The sequence below is a fragment of the Silurus meridionalis genome, chromosome 14 (genome assembly GCF_014805685.1).
Source record: "Silurus meridionalis isolate SWU-2019-XX chromosome 14, ASM1480568v1, whole genome shotgun sequence".
In the NCBI taxonomy this organism is placed as follows: Eukaryota; Metazoa; Chordata; class Actinopteri; order Siluriformes; family Siluridae; genus Silurus; species Silurus meridionalis.
Window position 1 is genome coordinate 11908287 of NC_060897.1, and position 17422 is coordinate 11925708.

General features: G+C 36.8%; 1 protein-coding gene across 1 annotated transcript in view; it reads left to right on the forward strand.

Moving 5' to 3' along the window:
- The window catches only part of tbc1d16 (TBC1 domain family, member 16), a 34382-nt gene that overhangs the window by 9722 nt on the left and 7238 nt on the right, over nt 1–17422 (forward strand). Inside the window, exons 4-10 of the mRNA XM_046866401.1 lie at nt 8308–8499; nt 9653–9800; nt 9898–10062; nt 11682–11830; nt 14774–14908; nt 15596–15782; nt 15959–16138. Coding sequence (XP_046722357.1) covers nt 8308–8499; nt 9653–9800; nt 9898–10062; nt 11682–11830; nt 14774–14908; nt 15596–15782; nt 15959–16138 — 1156 coding nt within the window. The remainder of the gene's footprint in view (nt 1–8307; nt 8500–9652; nt 9801–9897; nt 10063–11681; nt 11831–14773; nt 14909–15595; nt 15783–15958; nt 16139–17422) is intronic.

The following is a 17422-nucleotide window of genomic DNA, read 5'->3' on the forward strand; positions in this document are numbered from 1 at the left end:
CACAACATGAATTCTGTAAAAACACGTGTAAAAAAAACTAAACAAAAAAGTGTGACAACTAATGCATGTCTGATTTTGTATAATCTTTAAAAAATACCTTTTTAAGTTTTAATAAAAATAAATGTAATCTTAATTATAACAATTTTTTGAAGTCATTATTCACCACACAGAAACGTCACATTAGGAATGAACAGAATGTTGCTGTTCAAATATAATAAGCTTTATGTAGTAAATATTCATGCATAATATCAAAGTCTTTGTAAAGTCTTTGCTGATGTTCCTGCATCATGTACAGTAAAAAAACAAAACAAAAACAGACTATTACTTGAATGTCGAGTAAATATTTAGGTGTAATAAATCTATGTCTAGGGGGCTGCTATATTTAAAGTATTACACACTCTTTCATTCATATTTACATCACTGGACAGTCTCTATTCATACTGTGTCTAACAATACATGATGGTGTTATGGATGACAGAAGATCTACAAGTGTAAACAGCGTTCCAATTCAAAATTCAATTTACTTGTGTTCTATAATTCTAATTCTATAATTCTGCTTTGTTTTAATGTTCGCTAGTTTTTTCACATAGTGTAGAAATGACTTCTACAAAGATTATCACATTGTAATGGGTGCTTACTTTCTAAATAGGTGCTGCTTGTTAGTATTCCTGAAATCTAAATTTTGCATAAAAAGGTAACACACAAAACTTTATGATTCTTTCAAAGTGACAAACTAAAGAACCGTTCAGAGTGCTAGATCTGTTTAACTGAATATCGAGGTTTCAGGCTACAGCACAGCCTAGTGGTAAGAAAAGAGGTGATAGTTACGTACTAGGAAAAGCTGTAGAGCACAATAATCCCAACCTTTTTAATGTGTGAGAAAAGGTTGAGCAAAAGAAGACAAGATTCAGCTTCTTATTCTGCTCCTAGATGAAACTATAACTGATGGATGACTTTAATCAGTCATGCTTTTGTGTCTTTGCTACGAATCTCAATGTGACTTTAAAGTGTATTTCTCTTTCTCTTTGTGTAGTCCTGATGGATTTTGTTGGGTCTGACTACTGACTGTTTCTAAAGTCTCAAGTTGACCTTAGAGTTTTGGGGTCGTTTCAAGGTCAGCCGAAGCACTTTCCGATTTGGCTTCTTGAAAAGCAGACGAAGATAACCATCATGCCTGCAGGCAAGTTAAAACCCATCATGGCTGTCACAGGAAGCTTTTGAACTGAGTAATGTCAGGTCCGAGATTTCCTGCGGTCACTCCTGCTGCCACATAAAAGTGTTGAGAGGCTTTGAACGTAAGTACAATTGCTGTAGGCAGGGCATGTGTTTAGGAGCACGGGATTTCCCTTTAGAAAAAGTTATTTTCATCAAGAAGTACCCTTTTTTGTGTATGAGTGGGGAAAAATCCACTCACTCGTCTCTGTTGATTGGCATTATAGTGAAGTGTTGAAAAGCTTTAGCTGTTAATTGTCTTCGCCACTTTCTGATGTTACATTGGATGATCTATTAAACATACACTTTGAGGGCCAATTTTGCATCTATATTGAGACTGAAATCAGTTTTTAGTGCCATTTTATTGTCTCGAGATTATCTACATATGTCCAAATAACAGTCCTCCTTTTTTTAGTGTTCTTTTCAGTCTATGACTCTGATATATCTGACATTCTTTAGCAATTTCAGTGAATTTATTTGTGAGTAATTGAATTCTCTGTTGTATTGCATTGTTCTATTTAACACGTCAACTCAAGTCATTGTTTAGTTTTAGAGTAAAGGGTTTTATGGAAAGTTCTTTGTGTGGGTAATGTTTCTTGTGTGGAAACTTCCTGTGAGAAACAAAACTGAAGACCTGTCAGGATTCTTACTTAAAAGCTTCATTATATTTACACTATATGGACAAAGGTATTGGGACTCTCGAGTTTTCCAGCCATATCTAGTTCTTCTTAAAACTCTTATTATTAAGTTGGAGGCACACAATTTTATATGCATGTCTTTGGATAAGGTCACATAAAATATTACCTGAGCTCTAACCAGTAAATCCAAATCAGTTCCAGTATGACAATGCTATTGTTCACAAAGTCATATGGTGTACATGGGTTGGAGTGGAAGATCTTAAGTGGACTGCTGTAGAGATCTCTGACCTCAACCCTACTGAACATCTTCGGGATGATTTGGAAGGCTGACTGCACCTCAGACCTTCTCACCCTACAGCAGTACCTGACTTTACTCTCAATTTTCTGGCAACACAAATCTCCACAAGCACAATTCAAAATCTAGTAAAACATTTTTCCAGTAGAGTAAAGGTTATTATAAAAGCAAATGGGGAATTAAATGTGGAATAGGATGTTCAAAAAAGCACATAAGATTACTATTCTGCATTTAATTTCTTTATCAGGTTTCCACAAACATTTGTTCATAGAGTGTATTGTTGTTCAAACTGAACATTTTGATTATTGCATCTTCAAACATTTTGTTAGAGAAGAGGAAGTGTCTCTGCGGTCAGAAGGGTTTTTTTTTTTTTTTGGATAGAGTAAAAAATGTAAGCAAATAATAATAAAAAAAAAACTTATATTTAAGAAATATAAGAGTTTTTAAAGTGTCCTGTGTAGTAAACCCAGTGGGTCTGTGATTTAAAAAAAATGTTGAGGTGGTGGAAATCACAACCCACCACTAGCAAATCATTTATAATTTGTATGTATTACATTTTCATATTAATCAAGATCTTATTAACCAGTGTGGTTGCTCTCTTAAATTAAATTAATAACAAACCTTAGGTCACCTACTAATAACGTCTAATCAAAACTTATATGTTCTTTGAACCACCGTCTAGCTTCAGTAAATACCCTGAATTTTCCTGTGCACATTTGCATGATTAAAGAAGTAGTTGAATCATTGGATTTTTTAGACGGGTTCCCTAAAATCTACCGCCTGCAAAACATGTAAGAACTCCTGCTTTAGTAAAAATAAATGTTTCTTCACTAAAGGTACTATTTGCCAAGTTAAATTTTTCTTATATGTCTTTGCTCTAAAGTACTTTCTATGGCTATTTGGATAAAAAAAAAAAAATAGCATTTGCACATCAATGGTTTTCTCTCATGATCAAATGGTGCAATGTTTCTGAATTGCCACATGAGGGAGCCACATGGGAGAAGATGCCGTTCCTCAGGGTTTGAGGTAGACGTCAGTGAACAGCAGCGAACAGCAGCTTCCTCAGAGACAGGCGTCTCTTCCTTATAAAGCTGCTGAGACATTACCACATGATCCTTTCCCTCCCCCTGTTTATTATTGACTCCTCACCTTCTTTTTCATTTGCTTTACAATTTTTTTCACCATCTCAGATATTCTTAACTGTGACTGATTCTAGTACAGGGCTGCATTCCAGTGCTGGTGTAACACACCCTTGTTGACTTCTCTTTGACACTTCCCTTTTTTGGAAATCCCCATTTTATCATAAGAGCCGTACTAGTATTTCTTTAGATAAAGTGCAGGGTTTTTTTGTAGACTTTTTAGTTTCTACTGAACATCAGCTCAAATCAACAGTGGAGTTTAAGAGCAGAATTTGCTTAGAAAGCTTTGCTAGCTGATGCTAATGATGCTAGTGAATTAAGCATCATGAACCAGCAAAAAAACAAATAGAGACAGATTAAAAAAATATATAAAAAAAACACCACCAACAAAAAATTATTTCTTACATCACATGGAATCGCATAACAGTGTCTATTGTTTTTTTTTGTTTTTTTTTTACTTAATGCCCAATCAAGCTAATTCACATACATAACCATACCAAGTCAAGGAGATTATAGACTTTTATCATATGTATCAGTAGAATAGAAAAGAAAATCCACACATGAATGATCTACTCTTGAGTTGACTAAAGGGTGATAAAAACTCTAAAAATATATATATTATCACTTATTTTAAAACCCTACAGTTTCCAGTCCTACAGCTTTAAAAAGATTTTTGCTTGCACTGCTACTGACCGCAACGTCCTGTTTCACTGGAAACTTTGTGTATAATCCAGTGTATTACTGAAGTGCGCTGCATTTCTGCCCAAAGTATGAACCTTTAAACCAATGTATGATAAATATAATGAAGAATGTGTCCTAAAAGGGATATTATTTATACGTAACTTCCTTAAGCACTAATTATACTCAATTTCATGTGGTTGAATTTTAGGTGTTTGACAGGTTATGTATGATTTTATAAGATATATTGTACACATATACTGTATGTTTGCTGATAGAATGAGTAAGAATGTACACTTGTACACTGCAGTGGAAGAAAAGAAAACAATTCCTGCATAAAGCCGAGGAAGACAGTGAATTTTTGTAGGGAAGTGTTACAGTGTTAAGAAAACATTAATTTTTTTTTTTTTTTGGGGGGGGGGGGAGGACTGAAAACATTCCATTCATCATACCTAATTATTGTCAAAAAATGTAATCGTTACACCCTTATGATTTATTTCATCTTCTCTGGTTGACGAGAGGCTTCCGCTAATGTTTGTTCTGTCTTTTCTTGCAATATCAAATTATACACTTGTAAATATTCTGGTGCATTGAAATTGTATGTTTCTTGATGAGATTACAATTCAAATGCAGCTTTAAAGGGGAGATGAGTTCAGCTCTGTGTGATTTTGCAAAGAAAAGCACTTCATGCTCACTCCAAGGACAAGGTTATTGCGTTTGTGAAGTCTGCTCTTCCCCGTCGTGCTGAAAGTGGCCACTTGTGATGCGGTTGGTGCGCCCTTTTGAGTCTGAAGTGTCCGGAGGTACAGACAGGTTAAGAGCAGGTATTTGATCACGGGAAAGGGGTTTTGTTTGGTGCAAGAGAAGCACTGTGATTTCTGTACATGTCTGAGAATCCTGGAGGTGAGAATGCTGACCAAATCCTATATATAATGTGTATGTTTGTATGTATATTTCTGCATTGTATTTTACTCCCCTGGCAGTCTTTAATTCTCACTTCGCTCCAAAATAACTTTGCTCTTTCTTCACCCCCACCATGTAACTCTGTTCATTTAATTTCACATTATTTTCTTAAAATTATTTTTATATATATATATATATATATATATATATATATATATATATATATATATTTTTTTTCTAAACATATTTTTCTATTTCCATGTTCCTTTTCTCTCTTTTGTTTGTCATTCTCTTTCTCTGTCTGTCTCTCTCTCTCTCTCTCTCTCTCTCTCTCTCTCTCTCTCTCTCTCTCTCGAGAGAGAGAGAGAGAGAGAGAGAGAATCTCATTACTCATTTCTATTTTATGGTCTTTCTTCTATCTTATTTCTTTCTCTTTTGACATCTCCCTCATGGTTTCACTTTGCTCCTTCTTTTTCTCTTTTCTTTTGCTTTCTGTTCCTTGTCTTCTTTTCTCTATCTGTTCTCTTATCTCTTTGCTCTTTCTTTTGTCTTTTCTCTCTTTCTCTACTTTTCTTTCTCTCTCCTCTCTGCTATTTCTCATAATTTTCTATTCTCTATTTTCTTTTCTCTTTGTCCGTTCAATCATTCATTTTCTCAATTCCCTCTCTTCTTTCCTCACTTCGCTCACTTTCCTCTTTTGCTCTTCTCTTTGTCCCCCTTTTTCTTTCTCTCACCTCACTTTTCTTTTTTAGCCTTGCTCTCTTATTTTGTCGCTCTATTTCTCTTTGTTTCTCTGCACCACTTTCGCTCTTTCGCTGTATATTTGTACATTTGGATCTTCAGTTGCATTGCCATTTAATTTGACTTAATGTTGCTCTGCCTCTATCATGGGGCTCAGTATAAGATCTGAGAATTAAAAAAAAAAATGTCCAGATGCATTCAAGTCTCCACTCTTGAAACCAATTCATATTTAAGTGACTGCATTAAGGGGAGACAGAAACTGGGAGCATGTCACTTGAAATCTTTTCCTCTGTGTCTGAGTGCATCCAGAAGAGCGTGTGTGAGTGTGTGTGCATGTTGTGAAAGCTCACCGAGATTAAAAAGTCTTTCCTTCTGTAGCTATCCCCAGTCAAAGCCATGTTTTTCTCTGGGTTGTTTATTTGAATGTGTTAACTAGCTCGTACTAATAATACGTTCATCTCTGGTGGCTGTTCTTCTTGAGATTTGAATCTGTGTACAGTGTTAGAAACAGCCCCTGAGAGACGGACTTCATCTCAGCAGGGAGCTCAGACTCCTGGACAGCCTGCCTGCTGTCATCTATGAAGACATGTAGGGAGCGAGAAGAAGAGAAAAAGATGGATTTTAGATAGCTGTGGCTTCATTTGTGCTAAGATCATTTACTTGCAGTACTGTGTTAGCACTGAAATACGGTTAAAGCAGAATAAGAAAGCATGCACAGCGTTTTACGGGCTGAGAACTTTCAAACAGAAGATGAATTCAATTTCGATTCATGGAACCAGGATGTAATGATAAACGATAAAGTGATTCTTTGGGAATTCTGGGTTGTTGGTTTTTTTTGGTGTTTTTCAAGAGTGTGATGACATTCCATAACATTTTGTTACTTTAAGCAGTTAACACTAGGATTAAGGCCGTCATGTCAGCCCTTATTATTAAGTTATTTGTTTCACAGATTGTGTAGTAACAATGTAGTAATGATTTACTCATTAGCTTTAACAAAACCAATAAGAAACTGTTGTAGTTATTGAAGTAAGAAACATAAATCTGGAAATGAAACAAATATCAGGAATGATGTCTTGATTTCACAGTAGTTATGTACATACAAATAATAAATAATGTCTATGCTTGCATTTTTTTATTTATTTATTTATTTTTTTTACTTCTTGTAAAAATTTTATCATAATGTGCTTTCTGCCCTGGAGAAGAGCATAATCCATCCGAGAACATACTATTTTATATAAATTAGTTTGTTATTATCCAAACTGAGATACTGTATTTTTTTGCAGCATGTATGGAGTGTCATGCTAGGACATTTTGAAAGTGCAGTGACACGTTTTATGTTACAGCATTTTAACCAGTCCAGAGAGCACCATATGGCTTTGTGTGCGATCTTGTTTTGGGTTGCGCTCAAAATGTCCTCTCAAATACTGTGCCGGCATTAAGCACATACATGCCAGTTCGGTACAGTGTCAGGGACGTGTCTGGAGGTGCATTTGGCCTGTTAGACATGCTCAGTTAGAGAGAGCGAGAGGTCTTTGGGCTCAGGTTACGGCTCTGGGAAAAAATGAGCAGACTCCGGGAAAGAGATGGTGAAAAAGGATGGGGGGGTGAACTAGCTGGCAGACGGGCAGATTTGTGTCTCCGTTTAACTGCTGCCAACACAGAAACTTCCTTACATTCTTCTCATTCTTTGTCTCCTTCGAAAAAGACTGTCCTCACACACACACACACACACACACACAAAGACAAACATACCACACAAACACAAACATGTCCACCCGCCTTTTACTGTGAACCAAGTTGTGCTTCAGTGATCTTTCATTAAAATGTTAAGATATTAATTGACTTCTGATTTACTAATACAGTTATGTATTCGCTCACTTTTTCTTATGCATTTTAGTAGCTGTTACTGAACCTTTGTACATAACACATCAATGGTGCTACCTTTAAAACGGTTTATTTAACCCCCCCCCCCACCACCACCATTACCACCAACACACACACACACACACACACACACACACACACACACACACACACACACAAAACATGCTGTGCGGCGTATAGATGTGTGAATTAAAAAACACTTCAAAACAAAACAGGATCTCTTTTGACAGGGGAAAGCTGCATCTGCATTTTCTGAGGAGTTAGCTAAACTGCAAGCTGGCTAAATGTACAGTTTAGGCTATTGTTTGTATTTACCTCATATTTGACTTTGACCCTTTTTTCTAGGTAAAGTGTGTTAAAGTGTGAAAAGTAAGATTTAGTTCTAAGCTTTTAATATGAATTGTAAAAGATAAAACCAGGCTAGCTTTTCTGTCATGTCTCTAGTCAGGTTTGACTTTATTGGTGTTGTTATCCATTTTATATCGGTTATTCCATTAATTCCTGCTATTGCAAAACAGGTGTCAAGGGATTGTTAGTTTGTTGTATTACTTTGGCCTGTTCTCATAATGGTTTTAACCGACATTGTTGATTTTATGACATGTCTTATCTTATCCTTACTGCATATTTAACTTACATCCCGCTGGTTTCCTGGCAGTGTTTACTAAGGTTTTCTACGCTGGAAGAAGTTTGTTATGTTTGAATCTTAACCCAAGTTGCATGACCTGAATTGTTAACCATAACCACAGTGCGATACTGTTTGTTTTGGCAGTTGTACTGTGTTGATGTTGGCTGAATATAATTATGCTCTCATTTTCAGGGAGATGTGTGATGAGTCCATGACTCACTCTGCAAGCTCCGCCTCCAGCCTGGACAGCCACGCCCTCTCAGAGAGCAGTCAGTCGCAGGGTATGCGATGGGAGGAGCAGCAGAAAGTTCTGGCTGTAGAACAGCTGTGTGGAGTGTTCCGAGTGGACCTGGGACACATGCGGTCCCTACGCCTCTTTTTCAGGTGTGACACTAAAAGCAACACCACCACACTACTTAAAACCCCTGACAAAAAATGGCTTTTCCCTGCTCCATTTAATTATTAGCAATTTGCTTTCTGCTTTTTTTTTTTTTACTTGTATCTTTTTGGTAATCTACCAGAGATGTGAATTTCATTTATGAATTTTAATGAACGTATTTCTGTTATTCATGTAATCCAGTACAACAGACACAGAGTCTCAAAGGATTAATTTATGTATACACTAAAAAAGGTTCAGAGTCAGTTATAAAGACTAAAGATATGATTTATATCTGCATTGTTAAATGGATACATTTAACATTTTCCTATATAACACAAGTTATAGTAATCTTACACTCTTCTCTTTTGGACTAAGCCTCTGAAAATTCAAATGCAGGTTTAGATTACCATACAAAAACAGTTGACTGAAACAATCATGAAAAGATTTTTTTTAAATGACATAAAGTCATTTACTGACTGCCCTGTAGAATTCCATTGTATGTTTTTCTGGGTAAATATCTATTTTTTGTGCTTTTTACATTACAAAAATACATTGGTTATACACACCCATAGACTACATATATGGTAGAACAGAGCTTAGTTTGTCATCTGACTACATTACTAAGGCTTTCTGACAATATGACACATTAAATCGCATTATGTCTAGGTTCTCTTGAACCTTTTGATGAATTTGGCAAACGGTGTAAACTAAAATTGTCTTGTTGTCACCAAGCTTACACTTTCCTATGCGAGTCCCTGTGGATTAACAATTGTGACAGCAAAATATGAAACTTTGTAGAAAGTGTGATGAGACTCGCTTTAGTACTTTAGTGAAACCTGCTGTAACTTCAGTCAACACCTGGCGTGATAATTCCACAAGGTGTTGAAGCATTGCCGTGGCAACCGTCACAAAAAATAGGATGGAGGGAATGACAGTCTCCTGACTGAATTTTTGGGTTATTTATGAAATTCAATAGTAGTAGGTATGCATATTTCTACTGCAACATCTGTGCACAATGTGCTTAATGAATTTGTTATAGATTATGCTTTTATTTTATTTTTTAAATATTAGTTAGAAGAAAATGCCTTATTATTCTTAATTACAGTTTTTTCAGTGTTTGGTTATATATGGTGTATGTTTGACACCTTTGTAATGCAGTGATGAGGCCTGCACAAGCGGTCAGTTGGTTATAGCCAGCAGAGAAAGTCAGTATAAGGTCCTGCACTTCCACCATGCTGGTCTGGACAAACTGGCCGAAGTCTTTCAGCAGTGGAAATGCTGCAGGGAGACGCAGCTGAAGGACCAGGTAAGGAGGGGCGCAAGAGAAACACTCACTTCAGTCTGGTTTAAAAGCCTTCCAGTAAAGTCTCCTCAAGCTCTTTTGTTCTAAAATTCGTGTCCAGGTGGCCGATGAGAAGTCATGCATGCAGTTCTCCATCCGCAGACCTACTCTTCCGTCCACAGAGACTCACCCAGAGGAACGTCTGTACCGGAGACTGGAAGTCAGCTCCTGGTTGCGACACCTGAACCACAACGGTCAAGTGGAGGAGGAGTACAAGCTCAGGAAGGTGAGTCTGATGCCCATTCACCACACCAACTGTTTAGAATTTCTGATTTAGCAATGTAGGTTCATTTCAGGTAAAGACTAAATTTGTGAAGGTATTTTTCTGATGACCACAGCAGACCTGGAAAATGAGCACGGAAATATTATGGAAAAGTGAGCTTCTGGATAAGTGGATGCTTTGGATTTTTTTAAGCTACTGACATCACAATATTAGTATATTTTTTTATGTTTTTGTTTTTTAAGACCATTGCAGACTTTCTATATGCCTCACCATCTGGTGATGATTTTTTAATTACACCACATTTATCAAAGCAGGAAATGTGTCTGTAACCACTGAGACTAGTCTGAAAACAAAATGATGCTTTGTCGGAGTGCTTATTTATGACAGCACCCCATTTATGACTATAGCTTACATTTCTTGACATATTTATTAGCTAGAATTACACAGTTAATAAACTAAACTTAATTTTTACATTTTTAAATTATATTTTTTAATATTCAGCCACTGAATTACTGAATAACCTGCATACTTTACAAAATGAATAATAATAATAATATTGTAATAAAGTGTTCCAGCCATCAATGGTTTAAAATGTGTGTCAATCAGCAAGGGGTCATTAGTTGTTTGTATGTATGTAGTCATCCTAAGAGGACCTTCTGTGATCAACAGCTCTATTTTTTTTATTAGTCATAGGAATGCCTGGAAAATGATTTCTTTTTGCAGCACAGCAGAACACCTGATAAAGGAAGTGCAAAATATTTTAATTGATTCACAAGAAATTATGATTATAAACAACATCAGAAGTGGTAGCTTAGAGCTTAAGGTGCTGGTTACTGATTGGAAGTTCGGGGGTTCCAACCCTGGTATCAGCAAGCTGCCACTTTTGGGCCCTTGAGCAAGACCCTTAACTCTCTGCACTCTGACCTCAGCTTCTAAACAAGCTGGGATATGCAAAGAAAAGAATTTCACTGGGCTCCAATGTATATATGACAAATAAAGGCTATTCATTCATCCATCAATTCAATGGATTTGAACAAAATTGTCAGGGACTCCCGAGAGATGCAGCGGGAAGGTGCCCACGAAATTGAGTTTGAATCCTACAGATTCCACACTGATTTCCGTGAGTTTAAGAGAGAAAAAATGACCAGATGGATAGACTTTCTTTCCCTCACAGTTGCAGCAATCAAGGGTGTCTGTGCAAGTGGAAGTGTGTTACATCGCCCCTGGATGCAGAATGAGCAGCAGTTTGAAAAGATGTGGCTGACTGGTTTCATGTGTCTCAGGGGGGAACATGTGATATGCTTCACCCTCTCAGACTGGTACCTCTCGTATGATATGGGAGACCTAACTGGTGGGTGGGTATTGGAAAAGATGAACACCGTGAGAAAATCTTTAGGAATTTTCTTAAATTAGTCTAGGCTCTGCAGTTTTCAATATTTTTAATAAATATTTCATTACTTTCCATAACTACATTACGAAACCCAACAGAGTAGTAATTAAAGTTCTCTTTGAAAATGTAATCTTATAATGAAGCGACGTAATATAAACTGTGAATTTTACTTAATGGGTAGCTCTTAGCTCTTTGATCATTTTGCAACCGTTCTTTTGTCCTTTTTTTTAAGGCAATCTTTTTCGGCGGAATCGACTCATCCATTCGGGGGGAGGTATGGCCCTTTCTGCTGCACTACTACAGCTACGACTCCACTTCAGACGAGCGTGAGGCCTGGAGGCTTCAGAAACGCACCGAGTACCAGGAGATCCAGCAGAGGAGGTGAGACACTCTGCTTTCTGCAGCGCTAACAGCATGCAGATGTATTCTAACTGTACACTTCCTGTCGAGCATGATCTCCACTGCAGGGCTTAAACCACAACCGACAACGTGTGATTTAAAAAATACTGATCAAAATCGAACTGCGCATTTATACATTAAATTATGTATAAATCAAAAACGAATACGAAGTTATTTACAGTAAAGTGCTGTTAAATTCTCAGAACTGATTCAATTCACAGGACTTGTTTTAGGATGTTTTGACTCTATATAACAGCTTACTAACAGACTTTGTAGAGATGACATTGTATATAATTTATCCCAGAAAAGAAACACATTTTTTCATGTGTGTTACTTAACTAATAAGGTCTAATTAATTATTTCTTAATTATGTTTAGAAAAAAAAACAGTTGTGGAAAATGTTCTAGTATTATTGGGAAGGTTCTCAGTACAGAAGAGTATGAAGTTTTTTCCCTCCTATAAATAAAAAGATGAGAAAAATGCTACTATTTATAAATACATGAGTGTAAGAGATTGTTTATTAATCATGATTGAAATGCTGTGGTGTAGGGATGAACGCACTTCTCAGTATGTTGTTTTTGGAAAATATTCATCCTCAGGGAGGTAACATCACATCACACCACCCTACCATGCGTTGTTCCTCATACCAATAACAACGTTAGAACTGTTCCTTCTTTCAGTTATTTAAAGGTGAAATGCTGAACGTTAGTGCAAATGAGGCTTGTAATTACACAGCTACTAAATGCCCTTTGTACTGAGAGTGCTGTGGTGCTTCATTGTTTGTCATTGAGTTATATTTTGAGCGATCTTATTTTGTATTCCTCACATTCTCACTCCTGAATGAATGACGAATAAAGTCAAACGGAGCTTGTTAGTATACCGCTTACAGGTTTTTGACTGATACCTGGAATAGCTATTAGTTATATTAATGGTTTTTTTTAGTATGTGAATTATTCATGAAAAGGAATAAAACTCTTGTTAGGAATTCCAGTTGAAATGTATAGTCATTTTCAGCTTCACAGCCAGTTGACAGCACTCTGATCATTATAGCGCGTGTGTGTTAAAGACATGCATTACAGAATCTTTTCACAGGCTGTCTTGGCCCCTGCTGTGAGTCTCCGTGGATGTAACTAGCAGAGACGTTGCAGTCCAGGCCTCTACCAATCAATAAACACATGTGCAGATACGTACCCAGTGTGAATTAATGTGTCCCCAGGGAAATGAGCATGTCATAACTGATTAAGGCATTGTGTGCCCATCGATTACAAATTACAGAGGCTCACGGTGAGTCTGTTTAGGTAATTTTTTCCAAACTAACTGCATTTTTATTTTAGTTATATTTGGTACCACTAGGTTTTTTTTGTTTGTTTTTTACACACACATCAGCATGAATGATCCGAGTGTCTCCGTGCTCTGCTTATCGAGTCGCTTGTAATATTATCAGATTGCCAATGAGTGAGCGGCATACACATTATGCATTGTTCAGGCTGATTAGAAGAACATCTGGACTTTGTCATTGACGTACAGGCACATTGTGGAAGGAATGTAAGCACTTAATTGATGTGACGATGTAGCAGGCACTCCTAAATTCTCTAGCCATTAAGTATGCCATAAGTGTGATGGGCAAAAATGGTCTGAATGCGTGGCGAAACTGTGAATACAATTCCGTAACACCCACATTGATCAACAAGATTCGATGTTTTCTGGAATTGTGTTCGTGTCAACAGTCTTTATTCATTCGTCCTCTGGGACTTTTGTGCTCTCATGCCTTTTAATTTCAATCAATAGAAATTTGTGGGGTGTGTGTGTGTAATTGTCATAGGTTGTTCAGCTGTACAGTCCTCAGAGAGTTACACAGTAAGAGTGAGAGATATGGTTAAGTCTGAAATGGCGAGAGAGAACTGCTGGAGATAAAAAAAAAAAAAAAAAAAGAAAGAAAGAGTAAGAAGGAGGGGTGGAGGGCTGCCGGGGGAATAGTTTGCACAAACACAGGCTCTGAAACAATTGTGTGAAGTTGCATCAGGTCTGGTGTTCATGCAAAAAACAAACAGTGTTAATTAAATCCCACCTGCTTGGTGAGCATTTAGTCCTTTAGCTGGAAGGTTTGCTACACCTCAGCAAATCGATGAAGGCGGCAAGCCAAAAGCGTTTATCTTGGCTCTATGTGGCTTTAATAAATTACAGAAGGAAACAGAACAAAACAGATTTAAGTGTTCCCACGTGTCAGTGAAGGAACCCAGTGCATAAAGTGCAGTGACTTTAGGAAATCGGGCTTTAAAGATTTCGGGATTCTTCTGTACATGTAATTAAAGGTAGACCAAAAAAATGCTGATGTTTATTCTGAAAACAAAACCGTTTTCTAAAAAATAAGATTCATCATATGAAAAAATAAAAATGGGAATTTTTTTCCATGAAATGTCCTGCTTGTTTGGCATGTAGAGAATGGCAAAGAATATTTCCAGAAAGTCACGGATGACCTTCAGTCCACATCTCTCTCTCTCTCTCTCTCTCTCTCTCTCTCTCTCTCTCTCTTTCTCTTGTTTATGTTTGTCTGTGTTAGTCCGTGTGTGTCTATAAAAACAATTTTGATTAAAAAAGAAATTACTCAGTATAAAAACATTTCTCTGGGAGTGGATTCAGTTGCATTCCTAGTCAGATATTTGTCTATTTCTTAGTTTGTCTTTTCCATCCATTCATTTATGCTTCTAAAGTTTATTACAAATTAATATACTTAAAATATATATATATATCTCAGTTAAACATGAAGGTATCCAATTTGGAGGAAGCCATACAAAATATATTTTTTCTAGCAAAAAAGAAAAAAAAAAAAAAGAAATTTCTCTGAATAAATTATACAAAAGATCCTCCATTTGTCTTTTATATTCCTTATCTGCCCCCTCTTTGGCTCTTCCCTTCTGCTCTTAGGTTGTCGATGAGCCCTGAAGAACACAGTGAGTTCTGGAGGAAGGTGCAGTTTACAGTGGATAAGGATGTGGTGAGGACTGACAGGAGCAACATGTTCTTTAGAGGAGAGAACAACCCTAATGTAGAGATCATGAGGTCAGAGTCTCACACACTCTATATTTCCTCCCTATAATTATCGTTTCATTTTTCTCCACTCCAAGCAATATACAGTATATTCTATATATGATTATAATGCCATCTTACTGCTTTTCCATGTGAAAGTGAGTCATGTTTTTAGGTTTAAGCTTTTGAATTGAATTGTTGTGAAACAAATGATTATTACCTATTTTTGTTCTGGTCCTTCAGTAGAAATGGACCACCGCTAAGCAGGTTTTATTTATGTGACGACCAATTTTCAGCACTGCAGTGACTCAGACATGGTTTCTGCATTGTGTTTGTGTGTATATATATATTGGAGGAGCTGAGGTTTTTAAACACCATGTTCTCATTAAAGAAAGAAGCAGCTTACGCATAAAAGTCAGCATGTGTAATAAAATGTTTGCTATGCTTAAAGCCCACACTGCCACACCTACTAACATGTCACTGTGGTACTGAGAATGAACCGTCACCACAATTATACTGTATGCATGGTATTCCCTTTTTTTTACTAATGGACAGGTTAAAAGGGAAGCTGAGAAGTTGCTTAGCAACAGATGAACCACACTGACACATAGAACACCTGCAAGTGACCTATAGAGTACTTTTTAAATAAAAGGTAGGTATATCAAATTGCATATGCAGGATTATGCAGATTTATCTCTTTTTTTTTTTTCTTTCCTCTAGACGCATTCTGTTGAACTACGCGGTCTATAACCCGGAGATGGGCTACTGCCAGGGAATGTCTGACCTGGTGGCTCCGCTCTTGACCGAGATCCAGGACGAAAGCGACACATTCTGGTGCTTCGTGGGTTTGATGGAGAACACTATCTTCATCAGTTCCCCCAGAGACGAGGATATGGAACGGCAGCTGGTGAGCCATTGCAGGCTTTGGGCTAAGAGCAAAAAATTTCAGATCCGCTTATCATGTATCATATTCAAGTATAGAACTTGAGGAAATTGTTGCATCACTTGAGAATCCACTCTTGTACTGAGGATGTTAATCAAGGCATACTGGTTCTATGTCTTACTCTGTCACTCTGGGTGTAGATGTATCTGCGAGAGCTTTTGCGCTTGATGTTACCGCGGTTCCACCAGCACCTGATGCGGCTCGGAGAGGATGGCCTGCAGCTGCTGTTCTGTCATCGCTGGGTCCTGCTCTGCTTCAAGCGTGAGTTTCCCGACACAGAGGCACTGCGCATGTGGGAGGCCTGCTGGGCTCACTACCAGGTAAAAAAAATCATTTGGCAAGTGCTAAAAAAGGCTAGTGATTCACTATTGGTTGAATAAAAGCAATTAGAAAAATAAACAAGGAAGTGAAGCAATAATTACTGATTTACAGTGTTCAATACATTTGATCCAAACCCTATTACACAGAAGAAGAATCAAGCTTAGTAGATTTGGTTCTAAGCAAACACTAGAGAGATCAAATTTACTACAGGAAGTGATCTAGACATGTTTTGCATGTTGTGTATAAGCTGCATTTTTTGAAGACTGGAGCCCTTCAAACTGAGCCACGACTTACAAATGAAGTAAGACAGATCTGTCGCACTGCAGAAAGCTTCTGGAAAGTTTTCCTGACAGAATGTGAAAATCCAATGCGATAGTTTAGTGACATTTCTGTGGTTATCTAGTTCTTCATATAGCATTAGGTACTTGGAATTCTGTGATCCATATGAACACTTAAAAATAAATTTAAAATCTATCTATCTATCTATCTATCTATCTATCTATCTATCTATCTATCTATCTATCTATCTATCTCTCTCTCTCTCTCTCTCTCTCTCTCTCTCTCTCTCTCTCTCTCTCTCTCTCTCTCTCTATATATATATATATATATATATATATATATATATATATATATATATATATATATATATATATATATATATAAAATAGTCTTAATTTGGACTTCCTACTACCTTCTAGTCTTATATACATCATTTGCATGTTTTCCGAACTCTTGCTCAGAGCAGCATAACAAGACTCAGAGGAAAGGACTGTCTGCCCACTACCACATACAGTAGATTGACACCCTGGTTAAAAATGGCAATGGCAACTTTTTTTCTCTTGCCTTTTAGGTTTCCAAATGTTTTTTTTTTTTCTTTTTTTATCATTTGTAACTTCACAATGAGAATCAAAACTGTTGGAACATCCTGGGCTTTATTTTTGTTGAACTCACAATCCTGAATTTTTGAAAAAGGCATGTAGACTTTTTTTTTTTAATATCCATTGTGATTTTTTTATCCATTTCCTTTTTATTTCCATCATGAGTTCAGGGTCATCCATAATTGCTCAGTGTCGGAGTGATTGACAGACCCACCAAAATAGCACCGGTTATTTCAATCCCTTGAGTCGCAGACACAACGCTCAGCCAGCTTTTTATTTTAGTTTGTTGGTTAACTCAACATACAGTAAGATCCACAGCAAAATAAACTATTTCTCTCTGATACAGTGTAAAAAATCCTGCAGTGCTATAATGTCTTAAATACTAATGAATAATTAGCTACATTT